Genomic DNA, 20341 nt, shown 5'->3' with positions numbered 1-20341 from the left:
GCACAATATACATAACACATAGGTCTTTATGACCTCCCCAACCTCACTGATGCATCTACGTAAATTATCATGGGTATTGGGGAGGGACCAAAAGGACCGACGTGGAGAGAGCTTTAGTTGAGGTTCATGGTCTGAGAATCCTTTTGCAGCAAATGGGTAACTGAGAACGTCTGTTCCAAAGCTGGGGTCTTTCAACCTCCTCTTCAGAAGCGGGTCGATGATAGAAGTAAACTGGAGAAGGCCTAAAACCCTTTCCAGTTGCTGTCTCATGGAAAAAATTATTCCAAAGGAAAATATTAATGATGTATAAGATTCTTTTCTGAGAGATATTGAGAATGAATGCTAAGGGTGGAATTTGATATGTTTCATTGAAGAACCAACCTCTTGAATATACTCTATGGAAGCAGCCTTGATTTTTAAGTTGATCAGAAATCCTAGATTTTGAAAAACTCGAATGACATGATTTGTGCACGAGAGTCATAATACTCTCGTCTTTACCCAGACTAGACAGTCGTCCAAATACGCAATGACCGGAACTCCCTACTGCATTAGTAATTTGATCACTAACTTTGCTAGTTTTGTGAATACCCTTTGAGGTATATTAAGGCCAAATGGTAATGCATGTACAGTACCCATACTCTGAACCTGTATTAACTCCTCCCGAGCCAAAACACTAAGAAGACCGAAAGTGAGGAGTAATAGGAATGTGCCAGTATGCTTCTTTGAGAGCTATAGTACACTTTCAGGCCCCTTGGTGTAGTAATTAGCAGATTTGCTCAATGGTCTTCATGTTGAATACATCACATATGATTTGTTTGTTATGACAAAAGAGGTCAAGGATTACTTTCTCTCAAACACTGAACAGTTTTCCTAACAATTTTCAAAATGTGTATTTTTCTATGACACTTTTTCATCACTTGCTGACAAAGGACTTGAATTCCATGGTTTTGGCTTGAAATATGTTTTGTCACTGAAGGGGTTTTAATTTTTGCAACCAGACCAAACCATTGGAGACTATGCTCTGTCTCCAATAAGAAAAGGTCCATTGTTCTTGGCCTGAAGATATTTATTGTTGAGGTCATTTGCCATAGCCTCTTTAGCTATGGTAAGCATCTCTTCTAGGAGAAGGACACTCCAAAATCAAACCATTGTTCTCTAGTCTTGGGTAGTGTCATAGCATCTGTACCATGTCCTTCCACTGTCTTGGGTTAGAGATCTCTTGCTTGAGGTTACACTCGGACACGCTATTCTATCTAATTTCTTTTCCTCGTGTTTTGTTTAAGTTTTTATAGTTTATTTAGGAAATATTTATTTTAATGTTATTGTTCTTAAAGTTATTCATTTTTCCTTGCTTCCTTTCTTCACTGAGGTATTTTCCCTGTTGGAGCCCCTGGGCTTGTAGCATCCTGCTTTTCCAACTAGGGTTGTAGCTTAGAAAATAATGATGATAATAATAAAACAGCCAAAACCCTGTTCTCCATTAGCTTGCTTCCTACATTCTTCAGATAAGATGGAACCCCCTTTCAACGACATACCCCTCAATGATTCCACATTCATCTTGACCAAGATGGATTTGGAATCATTGATGGCTTCTTAGGGGATAGTTCCTCAATAGGCCAATGTAAGAGAGGGACGGTATCAACGTCCTCAAATTACACTCCATTGAAGGGTGTATATATACCTCTACAGTATTATTATTATTATTATTATTATTATTATTATTATTATTATTATTATTATTATTATTGTTGTTGTTGTTATTATTATTATTATTACTAGCTAAGCTACAACATGGGTTGTAAAAGCAAGATGCTATAAGCCTAAGATCTCCAACAAGGAAAAATAGCTCAGTAAGATAAGGAAATAAATAAAAAATATGAGAAATAATGAACAATTGAAATAAGATACTTTAAAAACAGTAGCAACATCAAAATAGATATTTCATATATAAACTATAAAAAGCTGTTCTACTGCAAGTTTGAACTTTTAAAGTTCTACTGATTCAACTACCCGATTAGGAAAATCATTCCATAACTTGGTCACAGGTGGAATAAAACTCCTAGAATACTGTGTAGTATTGAGCCTCGTGGTGGAGAAGGCCTGACTATTAGAATTAACTGCAATAGCATGCCTATTACAATATTGCGAACAGGATGGAACTGTCCGGTAAGATCTAAACGTAAAAGATCATCGGAATTATGAAACATATTTTGTGAGGTCAGAAAGCGAATCTTGTGCGAGATTGAAGGTGTTATGATAGGTTCAATAAAGCCTGAACCACTAGGTTTCCCTTATACACGTCTATCCTATGCATGTTGATACACTGGCCCTAGGGCATGGAAGACAATACAGTATTTTTTTTTTATTATACTGTACCATATTGTCTTGGATTCCTTGTTGTAGCTGGTTCAGTTCGGTTATGATTGCACCACCTTGTGTGGAACATGGGCTCTTGCATTGGCACTCCATGAAAAACTTCTATCCATTACAGGAAAGTCCTTGGGGACCACACAGTAACCTAACTCCAAAATATATCGGACTGAGAATAGAGAGATAATTATAGTAGTGAATACGTGTTGAGTACATGTAGCCTACATTATAAGATTAAAGATGCTGTTTGATTATATTGTAATTTTATCTTTAGAATGAAAGCAGTAAGGTGAATGTTAGAATGGAAGTTTTAAATGAGAATAGTATTAGGTGTTGAGAAAAAATAATTTTTCCTTTACATTTAAATTCCATAATGGTAGGAATTATTCAGGAGTCGTTTGATACATTTTTTTTAATTGTATAATCATCCAAATATCATTTCATGTTCATTGGAATTAGTGCCTTTTATAGGATATTCGCTGTAATCCCTTTTCATGCTCGATGTATCCAACATAATTTAACTGGACAATATAAAAGGACTGTCATGGGTAACAGTTTTTCATAGGTATTATATTTATATTATCAAAGGTATTAAAGCTCATACTAGCATATAAAGTAATATTTTTTTTTTCAAAATCTTCAATAAGATTTATCTGTCAGATATTAGTTGGGATTCAGTTCACCAATATCATTTATATTTCAATGCCCTGGAATGTTGTTCTGTCTTTACTGAAGATATCTCTCTCTCTCTCTCTCTCTCTCTCTCTCTCTCTCTCTCTCTCTCTCTCTCTCTCTCTCTCTCTCATGCACACCAACACATGTCCCAGCAAAACACTTACATGTTTTTTCCTCACAGTTCATACTGTATACAATCTATTTGTCCAAACACATTACATACTCTTAAGTTTTTCATAAGCATATTTATTTTACTATTTGATTGTATGTGTTGTGTTACAGTGCTGACCTATGATTTGTGTACCACTTTCATCCAGATGTCATGAAACAAATGTTTTATTTATTAATTAATATCCCAGTTTCAGAAAATATATTGTTTTGCTAACTAAAACTTTCCTACATCATTGACCATAATTAATATTTTTTTCTCTACATGTATCCATTTTACATAGAATTGTGTTTTCTAGGAGGATAAAATATTACACACATGGTATTTACAATTATTCTTGTTGTGTTATGCACATGGGATGTTTCTTTCCTTATTTAAAGCGCTCTCCCCCTACTTTCTCTTTTTCTGATATGTTAATGCAACAGTGTCAGAATGCAAGAGAATGGGTGTTGTCTTATTTTGTGGTTAAACTTTGTCAGGTTGGTGGAGATTGAACCCTTGAGCATGAATCACACTTTCAGATACCAAATTTCATTCTTTTTTATGAGACCAATCATTAATGGCGGCTTTATAGTTTCTTGTTGGTAAAACATTACTATCTACTCTATGTAATTAAAGAGGGGTAGACAAAGCATACTCATCTTGCAGTATATGATCATAACTGTACTTACAGTTGAGGTGCCTATTTTTATCCAACGTAATATGTCCTTAAGATTAATTATATTTCCTTCCTCATGTAATCCATTTATATCGGTTAATTCACTTTTATAAGCTAAGGCCTTTAAGATATTACTTTTTATAAACCATTTGTGTCTTTCATCTTGAATATTAACTAAGAATATGTGCCCCTCATACCATCTACAAAATTGATGGTTTTTTTAAATGACATTTTTGTCCTGAGTGTAGGTGCTTTCCCACAAAATCCTAGTTATTTGTCCTAGAGGGAAGGAGCTTTACCACAAAACTCTATTTATATGCATACAACAATGCAATGGGTATGAAATGCCAGTTACATTTTAATGGTTTAGAATGAACTTTATTTTCACGGTATTGAAGTGACAGAATATCTCTTTAAATCAGGATGCAGTCTCAAATTCAGAGACTTAAAAAGAACTTCCTGAACATATGTTGCTATTATATATAGTCTAATTTCCTAAGTGCTTATATGGAATATTTGCAGGGGTTAAACATTAACATGGGGAAAAGTGCATTATTTTAGTACAAGGACAGGGCTAGTGGTATTTATTGAATCATCTTTAAATTTTTATTAGTAGAAACATAAATGTATCTAAATTTTCACAAGGTTTTGGCAATTGGCATTGGGAATTATGTAAATTGAAAAATGTATTCAAAAGAACATATGTTTAATGGGATGAACAGCTGAAGTTTTTTTAAGATAATGCAACTAGCTAATTTATATTTCTAGATTGAACTTTTGCCTTCAGAACTTCTTTGATGACTGTCAAAACTTATTATATTTTTTTTGTCATTTTTTCTGTACTGTATAATTGTAGGAAATATTATTTACTGAAATGTCCCTATTATAACAAGGTTGAAGTAACATTTATTGGTGTAAATTACATGACTGAACCTGGTTGCCAATAAGAATGTACAGTATGTGCAAGGTAATGAGGATAACATTGGAATTTATTGAAGTGATTGGTACTTATCTGTGTCTTGAACTAACTGACATCCTTTCTTCCTTTCGCCTGTATATAGTTACTTTGATACATGCTTTGTCATTTCCACCTAAAGGCTATAACAGTATCCTTCTAGTAGGGCTTTCAAAGTGCAGTGCTGTGGTAGTGTCTTGTTGGCTGCCGTAGATAATAAAAGCAAACCATTCATTGCCCTTTGGCTGGTTAGGGCAGCTGCTTCAGTGTGTGACAGTGTCATTTGGTACTTTGTAGCTTTAGATTATAATAGCTATTAACAATAGGATGACCACCTTCCTGACTGCGTAGTATTATGCTAGTCTATAATTTTTCTAGAGTATCCCAGATTCTTTGCTGCTGCTGCTGCTGCTGTAGTCTATTAGAGTCTTTCCAAAGGTGCCAAGTCTGCAGCAGCTGCTAAGCTTGTTTCCAGTGTTGCTGTTGGCGATCTAGGTTCATATGAAGGGCAGACTTTGCAAGAAATTCCTGTTTTCCTGTAGAGATTTAATAACATAGTTTTCCTGGCTAGGATTTGACTGTGTAGATCCCTAGGCAGGCGTTGTACATGGCCTTCTGTATATTCAATTGTGTATGTATACATATTTTTGTGAAACTGTCATGCACAGAAGAGGAGATCCAGATTTTCTTTAGATTATGTATAGCATTATTGACAGTTTTCATACTACAGTATTCCCTACTAACATTCCCCACATACACATTTCCAGTCAAATCGTCTTAGCTTCTTAAATACTAGTACATTTTGTTTCTGATATTTTATAGTAAGTAAGCTAATGATATTTTTGTTATCGTGGTTTTCTGGATAGAAAAAGAATGATTTTAAGGAGCTTTTTTTATGCAAAAAGTACAAGATAATAAGTTTTCCCCTTTTGAGGTGTCAGGATCTCCTTTTTCTTTGAGTGTTGCGTTTAAGTCACCCCACTCAAGTGTGTGTGGCCAGCCAAGGTTTTTAGAATTCCACCACCCTTGCCTGCTCACTCCATCACCTCTAGCATTGTCCATGTCCGTTGTTACTTTTCAGTGTACTAGGCATGTTTCTGTTTGGTGGAAAGTTTTGCATTAAAGCGGATGGAAGTGGCGATTGCACGTGCAGAGAAATCCTGGATCCAGGAGCTGGATGCCAGTGCAAAAGGATGCATTTTAACAGCTTCTTGTGGGCTACCGTCACTGTTTTCCAGGTTTGTACTTTGCATACAGTGTTTCTTTTACTCATGACATATTTTTTCTAATGTATCGCACTTTTATTTTTATTTTTTTTTTACTACCAAAGGTTTTTCTTTGCATGGAGATGTTTTTATTAATTTTCATTCATTGTCATCAGAATTTTTCCATTACCTTTAAGTTAATGTTTAGAAGTTCACTGAATATTTTATAATCCATTAAGAAAATAGACCATACATGAAAGTAAACTTTATTGAGGGTTGTGGTGATAATCTACTTATATTCAGTGACATATAAGAAAGTGTTTAGTAGTTCATTCAAATTTTTTCATCAGGCTGAAATCCTATATCAACAATTGATAAGGTGCTGAAAATTATTACCGAATTCATTACTAGTACAGTATCATGGCATTCAATGCATTGAAGAATATTGGAATCTAACTACTGTATAGTTGGCTTTAGCATAGATGACTGAGATTGTGTAAGATCTCCCATTTTCTTATCTCTGGTGTAAGGTCCATTACAACATTGTCTAGATCTATAACAATTGGAAGATTACAATGTTGTGAAAATAAAAAGTCATAATCCTAGGACTGGATATTTGAAAAGAACTACCATATAGCCTAGCATACAACTTATAGTTTCACTTTAAAACTTAATTTAGGATGCTTGGAAATTTCTACTCAAGTGTAGTAGCTGCTACTCATATTGTACAACAATTCCTAATTTCAAATTTCAATTTTATTACACACCAGACTGTAAAATTTCTCAAATATTTTTATGTCTTTAGATATAGAAAAATATTTTTAAAAGTTTGTAAAAAGAATCTTTGGAAATTCAATGCATTCATATGACTCGTGGGTATGAAATATTGGAACTTGTTTGGGATGATGGATGTGGTTTGCTCCTGAGAAGCCTCATATCGCACATTCTTTTGTTAGCTGCGTGCTTTCATGGTAAAAATTAAAATTTTCTTGAGCGTTTTCCAATTTTATTTTCTTTGTTAATTTATGTCAAATTGCAATACTGTATACTATATCATATTTTGGATTACAAGCATTTTATTCCTCTGTGGAATTAAAAATCTTGATTCCTTGAATAGCCTATTTATGTGATTTTTTTTATAAATATCCCTTTAGTTTTTTTTTATTTATTAACTTTAATTTGCATATTTTTTGTGTGCGTTTTAAGCTTTTTGACTTCACCTTCATAAGGTACATCTCTTTCCAAAGAAGGGCGAAGCTATCTGAATGATCAGCAAGATCAAAAATATTAAACAATCTGCAGAGGTGTAAAATCAGAAAGGGATAAACAAAGATTTTTATTTGTGATCAATGCTTGATACAGCAATAGCAGTTCAAGAAGAAGAAAAATAGAGGGATGAGGAGGTCCCCCTCAGAATTTGGCCAATCTTTGCCTTAGAAAATGGAGTTAGATGTTTTATTTCAGGTAGGCTAATTATTTTCTGGGAGATCAGCCATTGTACCATCAAGTCAAGGCAATTGAAGATAAATTATCAGATATGCTACAAGTCCGTAAGGTATGCACCAAACCCAATAAGAAAAGTTGAACAAACTTAATACAAGATAAGGTGTGTGCTATTAATGATTAAGTAAAGAAGATATGTTTATCTGAATAGCTAACAGATAGTTGGAGGACAATGCTATGTGAACTACAAAATGAATAAGAGAATAAAATTACCTCTTCCATGAACCCGAAATTAATGTTCCTGACTCTCATCAATGGACTATTTCCCGTTCACCATACAAGATTTCCTGCAATAAGTCAGAGGAAGCTCCTCTGGCAACACCAAAGCCTACAGAAACTTGTCCTCAAAACTATTGTCAACACATACCTGTGTTAAATCGGCATTCATTTTGCTGTTCTCATTCCCAATTGCTGCCAATAAGTTTGGTTTGCATTGTTTTTGGGTTAGGAATACTGTGGTTCCAAAGGAATTTCCTGTTTGTATAAAACATGGAATCCAACATAAAAAGATATATACCATAAGAAAATATTTTTTTTTTTTGGTTTACATTTGAATTATATAGCACAGTAATTGATGGGTGGTAAACAGTTTAAACATAATGTAGCCTAAGAGTTTTAGTCACACTTAATTAATTTTAGTGGAGCTTCCCCATCATCTCTTATTGCTGCTCACCTCATCTTTTATTGATTCTGTAAGAATTCCTGTTCAGAAGAGAGAAAAAGGAATAGGGCTAATCTAGTGGTATATATTGAATAAACCATATAATCATGAAGTTTATTTATTCCTATGGGAATACAAATCTTTGTCCTTTAGTAGGGGTAACCTTTTGGTAAAAGCTGGAAATGGCCAATAAAAGATTATCAAGGTTCTGGCAACTGCCACACAGTATCCACTGGTGGTATGGGTCTGACAGTGCTCAAAGCCTTAATTATGAGTCTGGCCGTCAGACTGCACAGACGCGAGACATGTTCTCGATGCTTTGAAGTTTTTCTAATTTTCTCACTTTTTCTCATTGCAGGATGAGCTTGAAGGAATATGGCAGAATGTGGATGTGTTCAAGTCTGTCAGATCATCACTGTGGCACCATTATTATTAAGGTTGAGGTTGATCCTTACCATTTGTATCCTATGTGTAGACGGCAGTGCTGCACTTCAGACTCCCCTTGTGATGTGTGGAGGGAGCGGTTGACCTCCTAGTGGGTGAAGTTTTGGAATAGGAGGAAGACTAATGGGTGAGGTTTCGGAGTAGGAGGAAGAAATCCAAACATGATCATTCTCCCTTGAGTTCATCCTTGATGTTGGAAAAGTCACCGAGATTCTAACCTCTGATTACCAAAACTTGTCACTCCAGCCCTTCTTCAATTAACTCTTCAAAGGGCAAACCAAAGAAGATTGACAACTTTATGATTACTGGGCAAGCTCCCAAGGTAATAGATCTCCCTGCTTCCCCTAGAGAAACTAGTTTCTGATGAGAAGTGCCCTGATGTGTCTTTGCCCTCTTTGTCGCCCATGTGCATTGACTCCTATGACACACTGTTTCTGAATTCTCTACCTACTCTTCTGGGATTGCTGTAAACATTTTCTAAACCAATGAAGAGCGCCCCTGTATCTGTTCCGGGCTTCCGTTTTCGAAAGATTTGATTACAAATCTCCCAGCAGCAGGCTAAAAAGAGCCATTGCGAAACATGTCATTCATTAACACATTCTCAGCCTGTGGCAGTGGACCACCATAGAGAGTGCAAACCTCAGGCATGCGACGACTCACTTGTGGGTGATAAGATATCAGAAGAAAACCACCAAGAGGTGCACCAACCTTGACAAGCATGCTGTTCAGTAATAAAGTTCTCTACAAGTGAAAAATCCAAAAGCGAAGGCTCCATCAGTTGAGCGACCAGTTCCTTTTCTAAGGGTTGTAACTGATCATAAGCGGAGCGCAAACTTAAATGCCCATCAGAGTTGCTTGTGGTTCCTCTGAACACAAAGAAAGGAATTTCATACCCTACAGACCCTAGGTTAGGGCAATCGAAGTTTAGAGGTGAACATAGCTCTCTCTTATTGATATTGTAAATTTGAGATGGACGAAACCTAGACAAGTGATATCACAACCATGTCCGAACCCAGAATCCCCATATAAATGAAACTCTTTCTCTGAACCTCACATTTTTCCTTGCCTCTCTCCCTTTTCCGGAGTGGAGAAAGTCTGGGAGAAGTACATTGCTTCCAAAAACAATAGATTGAACAGGCATCATCAGTAAGAGACTTTTTGGAGTCCTACCTACAGATAACTCCTCTGAAGAGAGCAAGTCTTGTCTTCCGCAAGCCCATTGAGCCTTCCTATGTCATCGACTCACCGGCTCCTGCTAAGTTGAGACCCTTGGAGTAGTTAAGAACCAATGTCTTAGACCTAGAGTTAGCAACCCTGACCTCCGGGGACATCAGTAGAAAGGCTCGCACAACAAGCATCAGTTTTCTCAGCCTCAGAGGGCATGAATATGGAGGCAGCAGCAATGCCAGCTTTGCAGTCTTTCTCTCATATTTTGCGGCATCTCAGAATTTTGCGGATTCTTAGATACACAAACAATATGAGGTGCTCATCTTTTCAGATACAAAGGCAGTAGAATTTTTGGTAAACCTGCCTGCATATAGAGGGGAACAATTTGGTACTAAAACGACAGGACACAGTAGTCAATAAGTATTGTCAGACATATGGCATCAAAAGACACTTTCTTTATGTACTTTCGCATTGACACAGAGCGACTTCCACTTTCCTCCAGACAAAGTGGATGCACTATTAGCAAAGTGGGAGAAAGCTAGTCAAGCTTCCTTCTTCATGAGAGCTGACACTTTCAAACAGCCTCCAATCATTACTAAATGTAAGAACTCTTCTCCACAAGCCGCCTACAAGACAGAGGCGAACCAACACCAACCATCTTCCATATAAGAGAGTGAATGAGTAGGGCCAGCCCTTTTGCTGAAGACACCAAGGCAGACATGGACGAGGCAGGAGAGGACCTTGTTAAGGGTGGAAATAACCCCCGTGTCAACACCTGTGAGGAAATGCCTGACGAGTTGGTAGATGAGGTGACAATTCCATGGGGCAAAACCTTGAACTGTAGAGGTTCTTCGTGTCAGATACTGCCCCCATCTGCCAGCTCCATCCCTCCTCTCACTCCAGTGCCGATGAGCCATTCATTGTATTTTAGAGGATCTGTTAAAGACCTACTCCTTCGGGAGAAGGTTAAAATATGTTAGACAAGAAAGCAGTTGAGAAGGTCAACAACTTGTCTCTGTGTCTCTTCAGCAACTTATTATTATTATTATTATTATTATTATTATTATTATTATTATTATTTCTTGCTAAGCTACAACCTTAGTTGGAAAAGCAGGATGCTATAAGCCAAGGGGCTCCAACAGGGAAAATAGCCCAGTGAGGAAAGGAAACAAGGAAAAATAAGATATAAGACCAGTAACATAAAAATTAATATTTCTTATATAGACTATAAAAACTAACAAATCAAGAGGAAGAGACATTAAATTGAATAGTGTACCCGAGTGTACCCTCAAGCAAGAGAATTCTAACCCAAGGCAGTGGAAGGCCATGGTACAAAGGCTATGGCACTACTCAAGACTAGAGAACAATGGTTTGATTTTGGAGTGTCCTCCTAGAAGAGCTTCTTACCACAGCTAAATAGTCCCTTCTACCCTTACCAAGAGGAAAGTAGCCACTTAACAAATACAGTGCAGTAGTTAACCTCTTGGGTGAAGAAGAATTGTTTGGTAATCTGTGTTGTCAGGTGTATGAGGACAGAGGAGAATCTGTAAAGAAGTTGTCAGGAGGTAGGAGAGCAGTCATTGACCTGTCCCATCTGACCAACTTTGGTCTGCAAACAAAGTTCAAGATAGAGACCACCAACACGGTCCTCCAAGCAATAGGACAGAATGACTTCTTGCTGTTCATAGACCTGAAGGATGATTACTTCCAAATTTCAGGTCACCAGAACTTAAGGATAGACCTTAGGTTTGTCTTGGGGACAAAAAAAATTGTTTTTGAGTTTTCTGTTTCAGATCTTCCACAGCCCCTCAAAGTGTTTACAAGAGCGTTCACACTTGTTTCAGCCTGGGCTCACATAATGGGAATAGGACTTTGATACATTGATTATTGGCTATTGCTGCTGGAGTCAGAGTCCCAGATTATACACAACTGAGACATCCTTTTCAATTTTTTTCACGAACTAGGGATCTGAATAAATCTCAAGAAATCTGTACTCACCCCACGTCCAAGCATTATCTACTTGAAAATGAATAAAGATACAGTTCAAGCAAAAGTGTTCCCATCACAAGACAGGCCACAATGGTTGAAGATGGTCACAACACCCTTTTTGACACAGGGAATCTCTCACAGCCAAGCACTGGCAGAGGGTGCTTGGACATCTTGTCTTCTCTGCAACGTCTAGTCTCACATGTGAAGTTACACCTTCATTCTGTGGTGTGGACTCTGAAGACTTGTTGGAGACATAGGTCCGACCCTCCAAACATACTGGTCAGGGTGACAGAGGAAGTCCGAGAGGACCTGTCCTGGTGGCTGCAGGATTAAAACCTGTTAGAGGGATCTCTCCCCTTTACAAGTTCTTCCCCCAGAGCTTATCCTTTTTTTCAGATGCATCCAGAGAAGGGTGAGGAGCACACATTCTAACTCGGTCTATTTCAGGTCTGTGGCACAGGAAGTAGACAAAAGGCCCCATTTGAACGTATTGGGACTGAAGGCAACAAACCTGGCTCTGATCCATTCCTAAGATATAGCAAGAGATCACTTAGTGGTGTTGATGAGCGACAGCACTACTATAGGGGCTTATGTTAACCAGCAGGGTGGGCCTGTATCTTGAACCCTCTACCAGTTGGTGTTGAACATGCACTTCTGGTTAGGGAACAATATAGTAACCCTGTCAGTACATATCATTCGAGGGAAACGGAACATGATTGCATACAACCTGAGTTGTCATAATCAGATTGTGGGCTCAGAATGTTCTTTGAATCCTCTAGTGGTGAGGGAACCCCTTACTTTGTGTGGTTCCCCGATAATAGACATGTTTGCCATTCTCCTAAATAACAAACTTGACAGTTTATTGCTCACCAGTGTCAGGCGAAGCAGCAGCATTCGAGGACTCATTCCAATATCTGTGGGACAACCTCGAAATCTATGCTTACCGACCTTTTTGATTCACAAGGAAGGTGATCAGCAGAGCCATCATCACTGCCAATCTCCAAATGACTCTGGTTTCACTGAAATGGCCTCACGCAGAGTGGTATCTGGACCTTCTAAATCTCCTGAAAAACTTCCAAAATAGCTCCTAACTTGGTACGACCTCCTATGTCAGCCACAAGTGAAGAGATACCACAGAGTGATGAACTGGATGTCACTTCATGGTTGGAGGTTATCCAGCTTCTCCTGAGAGAGAGGCTTTTGAAACCATCCTGCAAAATAACTCCGAATACCTCTGAAAGTCTTCAACAGCAGTCTACCAAGCAAAGTGGACACTCTTCTATGATGGTATCCTAGGAGGAACACTTCTCCACTTGAAGTCTCTGTTGCACTAGTTGCAGATTTTCTTGTGTAATTGCATTATGAAAAACACCTGATTTAGGCAGTTAATCGCTTAGCTTTGAGCCAAGTCTTCAGGCTAAGAGGAGGAGACCTCTCTTCCTGTTGGGAATTACTGTATCAGCTTTGATTCAGAGTTTTGAACAATCTTGTCCTCCTTGGGAAATCAAACCCCCCAGCTTAGAATGTGACCAGGGTCCTTAGATCCCTCCAAAAGGCTCCATGAAAACCCTTGATGAGAGCCTCAGACAAGGATCCCACTTAAAACATTGTTTTTATTAGCCTTAGTTTTGACCAAAGGAGTGGGAGAGCTGCATGGTCCTCCATACTTTGAGTCATATTCCTAGCGGTGGAGACAGGTCTTGTTCTCATTCCATTCCGAATTTGTGGCAAAGACCAAAAACCCATCAATCTTTGAATCGATGTTTGACTCCTTTTCAGTCTCATTGCTAAAGAAAATGACAATGTTGATGACATGCTTCTATGTCCTGTAAAGGCAGTGAGGCTCTACATAAAGCAAACGAGGTCATGTAATCCCCACTTACAGAATCTCTTCGTTAGCACAGGGAGGACAAAGAAGAAAATCTCCAGAAATGCCATCTCCTTCTGGCTTCATGAAGTCATCAATAGAACCTACAGGGAGCAAATTGATGCACCCTAGGCCTCAGCCCCTCTCAGAGCTCATGAAGTCACGGGATAGGTACCACTTTAGCCTTCAGAAAGAATCATTCAGTTGCCCAAGTGGTGAAGGCAGGAGGCTGGAAGAGAATGACCACCTTCACAGCACACTAACTTCGGGATTACGCCCACAAGTCCCTGGGTACATTTTCCATAGTACCTATGCTAGTTGCTCAGCAAGTAGTGTAGCGAGCCTGACTCGTGTTGAAAAAAAGAAGCATCGTGTCTAAGATGGCATTTACATCTTAAGTCTGTTTAAGAGTGAGAGTGTCAGCCCTTCTTAACTCTTTTCCTTCCTTCTGTCTGTTTGGACCTGCTGGTGTGATGTTAATGAGCTTGTACGGACACTGATATAGGTGAGCACACTAATGACGGGTAGTTATTTTGTCAAAATAGTAGAAGTGTAGAATCCCCACACATCCTCCAGAAGGGAGTGTGACAGTTAAGACAAATCCAATACTTATATTAGTCTTTAACAGGAAAATTTTTCCCACTGAAGATAGGTTCTAGTATGAAAACTCTTGGGCTGCGATGCAGTAGGTCATTTAACCATGGATCAAGGGATACAAGGATCTTTTGCTCTGCTCTCCTTACTGGACTGAGCATCGTGATCCCGGTTTACTAGCCACCCAGTTAGGCAAGCGGGACTTCTCCTTCGTGAGAATTACTCCTCTACTAAAGGATGAAGGTTTGTATTCATGTAAGAAGAAATTAAAATTTTAAAAGTAATTGGTATTTTTTCTAGCTTACACACAAAGTTTTTTATGTCTTACTTCCCACTGTAACCACCCCACAAGTTCCAGGCAGAATCATAATGAAGGCTCTGAGCACACCCATAGTACCAGTGGATACTGGTTAGTAGTTACCAGAACCTTGATAATTCTTCATAGGCTGTTTCCAGATTTTGCTGGAATGTTACCCCCTGTCAAAGGACTTGATTTTGTATTGCTAGGAAAATACAAATTACTTTCAATATTTGTGATATTCGTTATTAATTTTATAATAGCATTTGCCCAAGTTTATAGGCTTACAGTGGCTTTTTTTGGGGGCATTTTAGATTTATAAAATTGATATTCATTACTTTTTTTTACACATACACAGGTATAAAAACCCATGTATATATTATTATGGTTCCTAATGACATGTATAGTAAAGTGAAAAGTTTTACATATAGTTGTGAAACTTATATTTATTTTCATTTTTATAATTATAATTGTAGATATTAGCTTATATATATATATAAATATATATATATATATATATATATATATATATATATATATATATACATACATACATACATATATATATATATATATATATATATATATATATATATATATATAAGATTATTTTTATGATTGCAGTACATATGTGTGAATAAACAGACCCACATATATTTTATTTTGGGTCTTAGCGGGCTTTTAAATATTCCAAGTTTTCATGAGGCCTATATTGATTATTCACATTTTGGTATTTTAGGAATTGATTTGCAGTCTTAGAGACTTTAAGAGATGAAGAACAGGCAATTAATGAAGAATGGTGTGAAATTAAGAACATATATCAGTCAGTTGGTAATGAAGATTTGGAAAATGCAGTTACAAAGAGAAAACCATGGATATCAAGTGATACTTGGGATACTATAAAGAGGAGACACAGACAAAAGTTGAATGTTGAAAGTTTCTGAAGAAGAAATTGAAATTACAAGGTAGAGAATGTTTAGTATTCCAGTACTGATAGTGAGGTCAAAAGAAAAGCCAGAAATGACTAGAGAGAATATTTTAACAGGAAAGCAGATGAGGCTGACAAAGCTATGAATTCAGGAAGTGGCTATGTTGTAAGAATTGCTCATAGAATTATTGATTAAATCTCTACTGGGGCAGAAAAGAAAAAGTATATATCCATCAAAGACAGAGATGGATCTGTTATAACAACAGAAGATGAACAAAGGCAATGTTGGATGGAAGACTTTAGTGAGGTCATAAATAGGAGATATGACGGGAGTAATTTGATTGTTATACCTGAAGCTGAGGAAGACCTTGGTGTGCCCATGAATGAATTTAGTGTTTTAGAAGTCGAAGCTATCATTAAAAAACTAAAGAGATGGAAAGCCCCTGTATACAATGGAATTACTGCTGAAATGATTTTGGCTGAAAATGAAGCGAATCAGAATACTTACAAAATTATTTTGTAGAATGTGGCATTAAGAGGCAAAACCTGACGAATGGGTGCTAGGAATGTTGGTGAAAAATGCCAAGAAAAAGAGATCTGACTGATTGCAATAATTACAGAGGCATCACACTTACATCAATTGTCATGGAAATATATGCTCATTCTAAAGAGACTAGAGAGAAAGATTGATGAAAAGCTGAGAAATGAACAAGCAGGATTTCAAAAAGGTATAAGTTGTACTGACCAAATTTTCATTTTGAGACATGTTGTACAGCAATGTGTAGAATATAGAAATTAACTTTTGATGGTATTTGTGGACTATTAAAAAGTCTTTGATAGTGTGCACTGATCAATTTTGTGGAAAGTCTTGTCATTATGGAGTTCCTCTTAAATATGTAAATTCGATTTTTCATGAGCATAGCAAATGCAAAGTTAATGTTAATGGATTCCTATTAAATGAATTCCCAGTGAACAGTGGAGTACTCCAAGAGAATGTGTTGTCAGCTTTGTTGTTTATCCTGCTCATGGATTTTGTAATGCATAGAACAGTTGGCGATGGCGGCGAAGGATTGGACTGGAGTGGTAACAGGAAATTAGAGTATGCTGATGACGCTGTCCTTATTAGCAAAAAGCCACAGGACTTCCAAAGCTTGCTTACCAGAATGGATGAAATATCACATGAGGTTGGGCTCAAGATGAATAGAAGAAGACAGATGATGAGAACGGAATATGCAATGGAAGATGAAATGTCATTGGAAGGAGAAAGGATAAATGAGGTGGAATCATTTAAATATTTAGGAACTATGATCTCTAATATAGTCTTTAGAATTGGAGTTTAATGAAAGATTGAATAAAGCAAATCAGATAATGGCTAGATTAAGTAAAATTTGGAAATCAAATCGCCTGATGCTACGTATAAAAATCAGACTATGTATCAGTTTAGAGAGATCAGCGTTACTGTACGGACTTGTCGTGGTATGACAATGAAACAATACCCAACAGATTTAGTAGATTTGAGAACAAAACTCAGAAGAATATTGGGAGTTAAGTGGTAGGACAGGATTAGAAATGAAACTATAAGAGAGATTACTCAAGTGCCACATTTGGATGAAATCATGGTGAGGGGTAGATAGAGATGGTTTGGGAATGCTCTTCGCACTCCCCAAGAGAGATTACTTCACCAAACTTTCAACTGGGCTCCACAAGGCACTAGAAGAGTTGGAAGACCCAGGTCTACATGGCTGAGGATTATGAAGCATGAAGTAGGAAATGATGAATGGAGAAGTATTGAATTAAAAGCTCAAGATAGAGACGACTGGTGAAATATACTGACAGTAGAAACCTTATTATTATCTTCAATATTTATCTAATACTTTTCAAGAGCAATGCTCATTTTAGTTCTTTGAAAATCCATCTGCCCTTATTTGCTGCAGTCCATTCTTATACTGGGAATTTTAAAACAAAGGATATACTGAACTCCTGAGGTCACTGGAACCAGAAATCATAACTTTTTGCTCATCATCATATGCAAGAGACATTGTGTATCAAGTTGTTCCAAGTGATAACTTTTTGCATTAAAAAACCAAATTTTGACCATAACCTTAATCCTGTTAAAGAGAGCAAGCTAGTTTGGTGTCACATGTTTTGAACATTACCTTATTTTTTATAGTCTCCATGCAGATTATTATACTTAAGTCAGAAAAGTGCATTGAAATATTTTACTTATAGTGTATATAGTTAGAAAAATTGAATAAAAAGTTTTTTATCCTGCCAAATAATTATATTCACATTATATTCTTAACTAGGAGTTCATTTTAGCCTGTGATCGCATGTACAAATGAGTCATTAGTAGCTAGGAAACAGCCCAGGGGATATTGAACTGTGATGTAGTTAGCATGCTTTATTCTCAGAGATTATTGTGATAATACCCAATAGATGAAAGTCAAAGTACAAATACAGTCATTTCTCTTGAAAAAAAAAAAAAAAAAAAAAACCTACTGCATGTTGTTCATGATCAGTTGTTTCTTTTTCAAAAGTTAATTGTCACATTGAGAAATTGTTACTCATGATATTCAAGAGCATATGTGCTTATAACAGCTGTAAGTTCACAAGCACACTTTTAAGGTAAGTTTAGTTTAGGATATTGTTTCATAATGATTTTCTATATTTGATGCAAATTATTCTGTGAATTTTCATCTGTGCTCAGATTCATGCTATATAATTTTAACTTTGTGAAATATACTCAAATGGTGGCAGTTCAGTTAAATTCTAATATTCATTATATTGGAGTTTTTCAAAGGAAGTCTTGAATGTACTCTAATATACAGTAGAAGCCATATGAATATAAAAGAAATCTTTTGATTTGCTTCATGAAACGATGTTGACATTACGCTAACCTACGAGGAGGCCGGTGACAAACTGCTTTAAATAAAGTCATTCATGTTTTTATTGACAAAACTGCTATGTCCTCAAGCTTTTTTAAGTGGTATCTTATTAAGTGTCAATGCAATTATATTAGTTATTAATTTAGCCTGTATGTAAATTTTCAGTTCAGAATGCACCTTTTATTAGTTTGTATTTACATCACTTGCACTTTGAGAAAGTACTTTTCTTTTAAAGCTAGCCTTGTTTCCATATTGAAACTTCATTTGGATGAGTATTCCTTATACCATAATATATATTCACTGATGTAAACAAGGTTGTATGTTTAGGAAAATGATTAATCCATTTAACTTGGAGCAGATACATTCGACCTGAGGCATATAAACCCAATCAGTTTTGATTATGTAAACTAACAGATATTTTATAGCTTAGAAATTATTTTTCATTGTCTTTATTGAAACATCCTGAAATCAAGGTAGTACTGTACATGTAAAAGACTTCATTAGTGATATGAGATATGATTTAAGAGGTATCAGCAGTTATAAATATCTTTAGCTAATCATTTTATTTCATTTCTGAACTTCTTATTTATGTATGGGCTTAAATGATACAAGATTCTTTGTAGAAATTAAATAGTATAATGATAAGTAAAGAGCTGTTCCAAGTATGATAGTGAGATTTTGTTGAATGATGCTGCTATTTCTCATGCAGTACTATTTAACATAACTTTTTGAACTTAAATACATATATTTGACTTTGTGATCATTATGCCAATTCTATATGACGTTGTATAGGGTAATATCTCATCATTTTTTTTTTCTCTTCCTCTTTCTTTCAAAATTTGCATATCAACACACCGCTTCTGCCACCAACAATCAACGTCTGAATCTCTACGTCAACAAACCTACACTGATTCCTAAAACCATATATTTTCATGTTTGGCTTTTCATCATACTCACATTCTATGATTCCTACATTAACACCTGGGAGCCAGATCTTGACACAGGAAGACTGGAATGTAGTCCTCTTCAATGGCATGGAAAAGACGAGTCACTGGGCCTCCCTTTATTTCGTGGCTCTCATGACATTTGGCAACTATGTCCTCTTCAATCTGCTAGTTGCTATTCTCGTCGAGGGATTCTCCGCAGAGGTAAGCTTTAGAATCTCTTTTGTGTAACTTACTGTCATGTGTTGATTTGTTTAAGTAATTATGAAAGTTGTATTTAAAGATTCAATGTCAAGGGTTAAGTGTTGAAGGGTTAGATCTAATAGTTGCTTATTATATATAGTTTTTACATTATTTTCGATGAGTTGACTGTAAATCACTGTTTATAGCTCTATGAAATATATCCATTGTCTTTCTTGTGGACAGAAGTAAGCCTTAGTATGTCATCCAAAATAAAAGAAGAATATTTGAAGAGCTTTTGCTCATAACGCTGCTTGCGGTGACATAATATTTCTAAAACATCTTTGAAAGTTTTAGGATTTTTTTTTTTATTTTATGTATTCCAGGTATTGAATGCGATTTAAAAATAAATATTGCTGCATTGAATTTGATAATGTTTAAATATTTTTGTCATATTACGTTTGATTCTTGTATCTTCAGATTATCATTGGTATGCATTGATTATAGTCATATTCACCTTCATCTACTGATACTGTTGGTTAGGAATCTTAAGCAAAATTGCAGAAGAAAATGTTTTCATTCATTGTCAGTAGGTGATACATTTTTTCATTCAGTTTTGTATCTCTTAGAATTGTAACGTAATTTTTTTTTTACACACCTCAGTTTCCATAATTTGTTACTTCTTTAATTGTCTAACCACTCACCATTATTTATGTCAGATACAGTATTATTCTTTTTTAGGATACAATGGATACTAAACCATGTTTAAAGAGTCATAACTATACTAAGTGATTTTATGTCCCCTCCTGTTGTAATTTATCTTTAAACAAGAAAACAACATTTAAGTGA

At 36.3% G+C, this 20341-nt stretch overlaps 1 protein-coding gene across 4 annotated transcripts in view; it reads left to right on the top strand.

Moving 5' to 3' along the window:
• Ca-alpha1T (Ca[2+]-channel protein alpha[[1]] subunit T) overlaps positions 1-20341 on the top strand; it is a 340709-nt gene that overhangs the window by 50832 nt on the left and 269536 nt on the right. For 3 of the 4 annotated variants that reach the window (XM_068362312.1, XM_068362310.1, XM_068362308.1), the window contains 2 exons: positions 5909-6065; positions 19361-19516. In XM_068362312.1, the coding sequence (XP_068218413.1) occupies positions 5909-6065; positions 19361-19516 (313 nt within the window). The remainder of the gene's footprint in view (positions 1-5908; positions 6066-19360; positions 19517-20341) is intronic. The other variant, XM_068362311.1, reaches the window with a different exon arrangement.

The sequence above is a fragment of the Palaemon carinicauda genome, chromosome 38 (assembly GCF_036898095.1).
Source record: "Palaemon carinicauda isolate YSFRI2023 chromosome 38, ASM3689809v2, whole genome shotgun sequence".
Lineage (NCBI taxonomy): Eukaryota > Metazoa > Arthropoda > Malacostraca > Decapoda > Palaemonidae > Palaemon > Palaemon carinicauda.
Note: the sequence above shows the minus strand (reverse complement) of the source record. Positions and strands in the feature narration are given on the sequence as shown.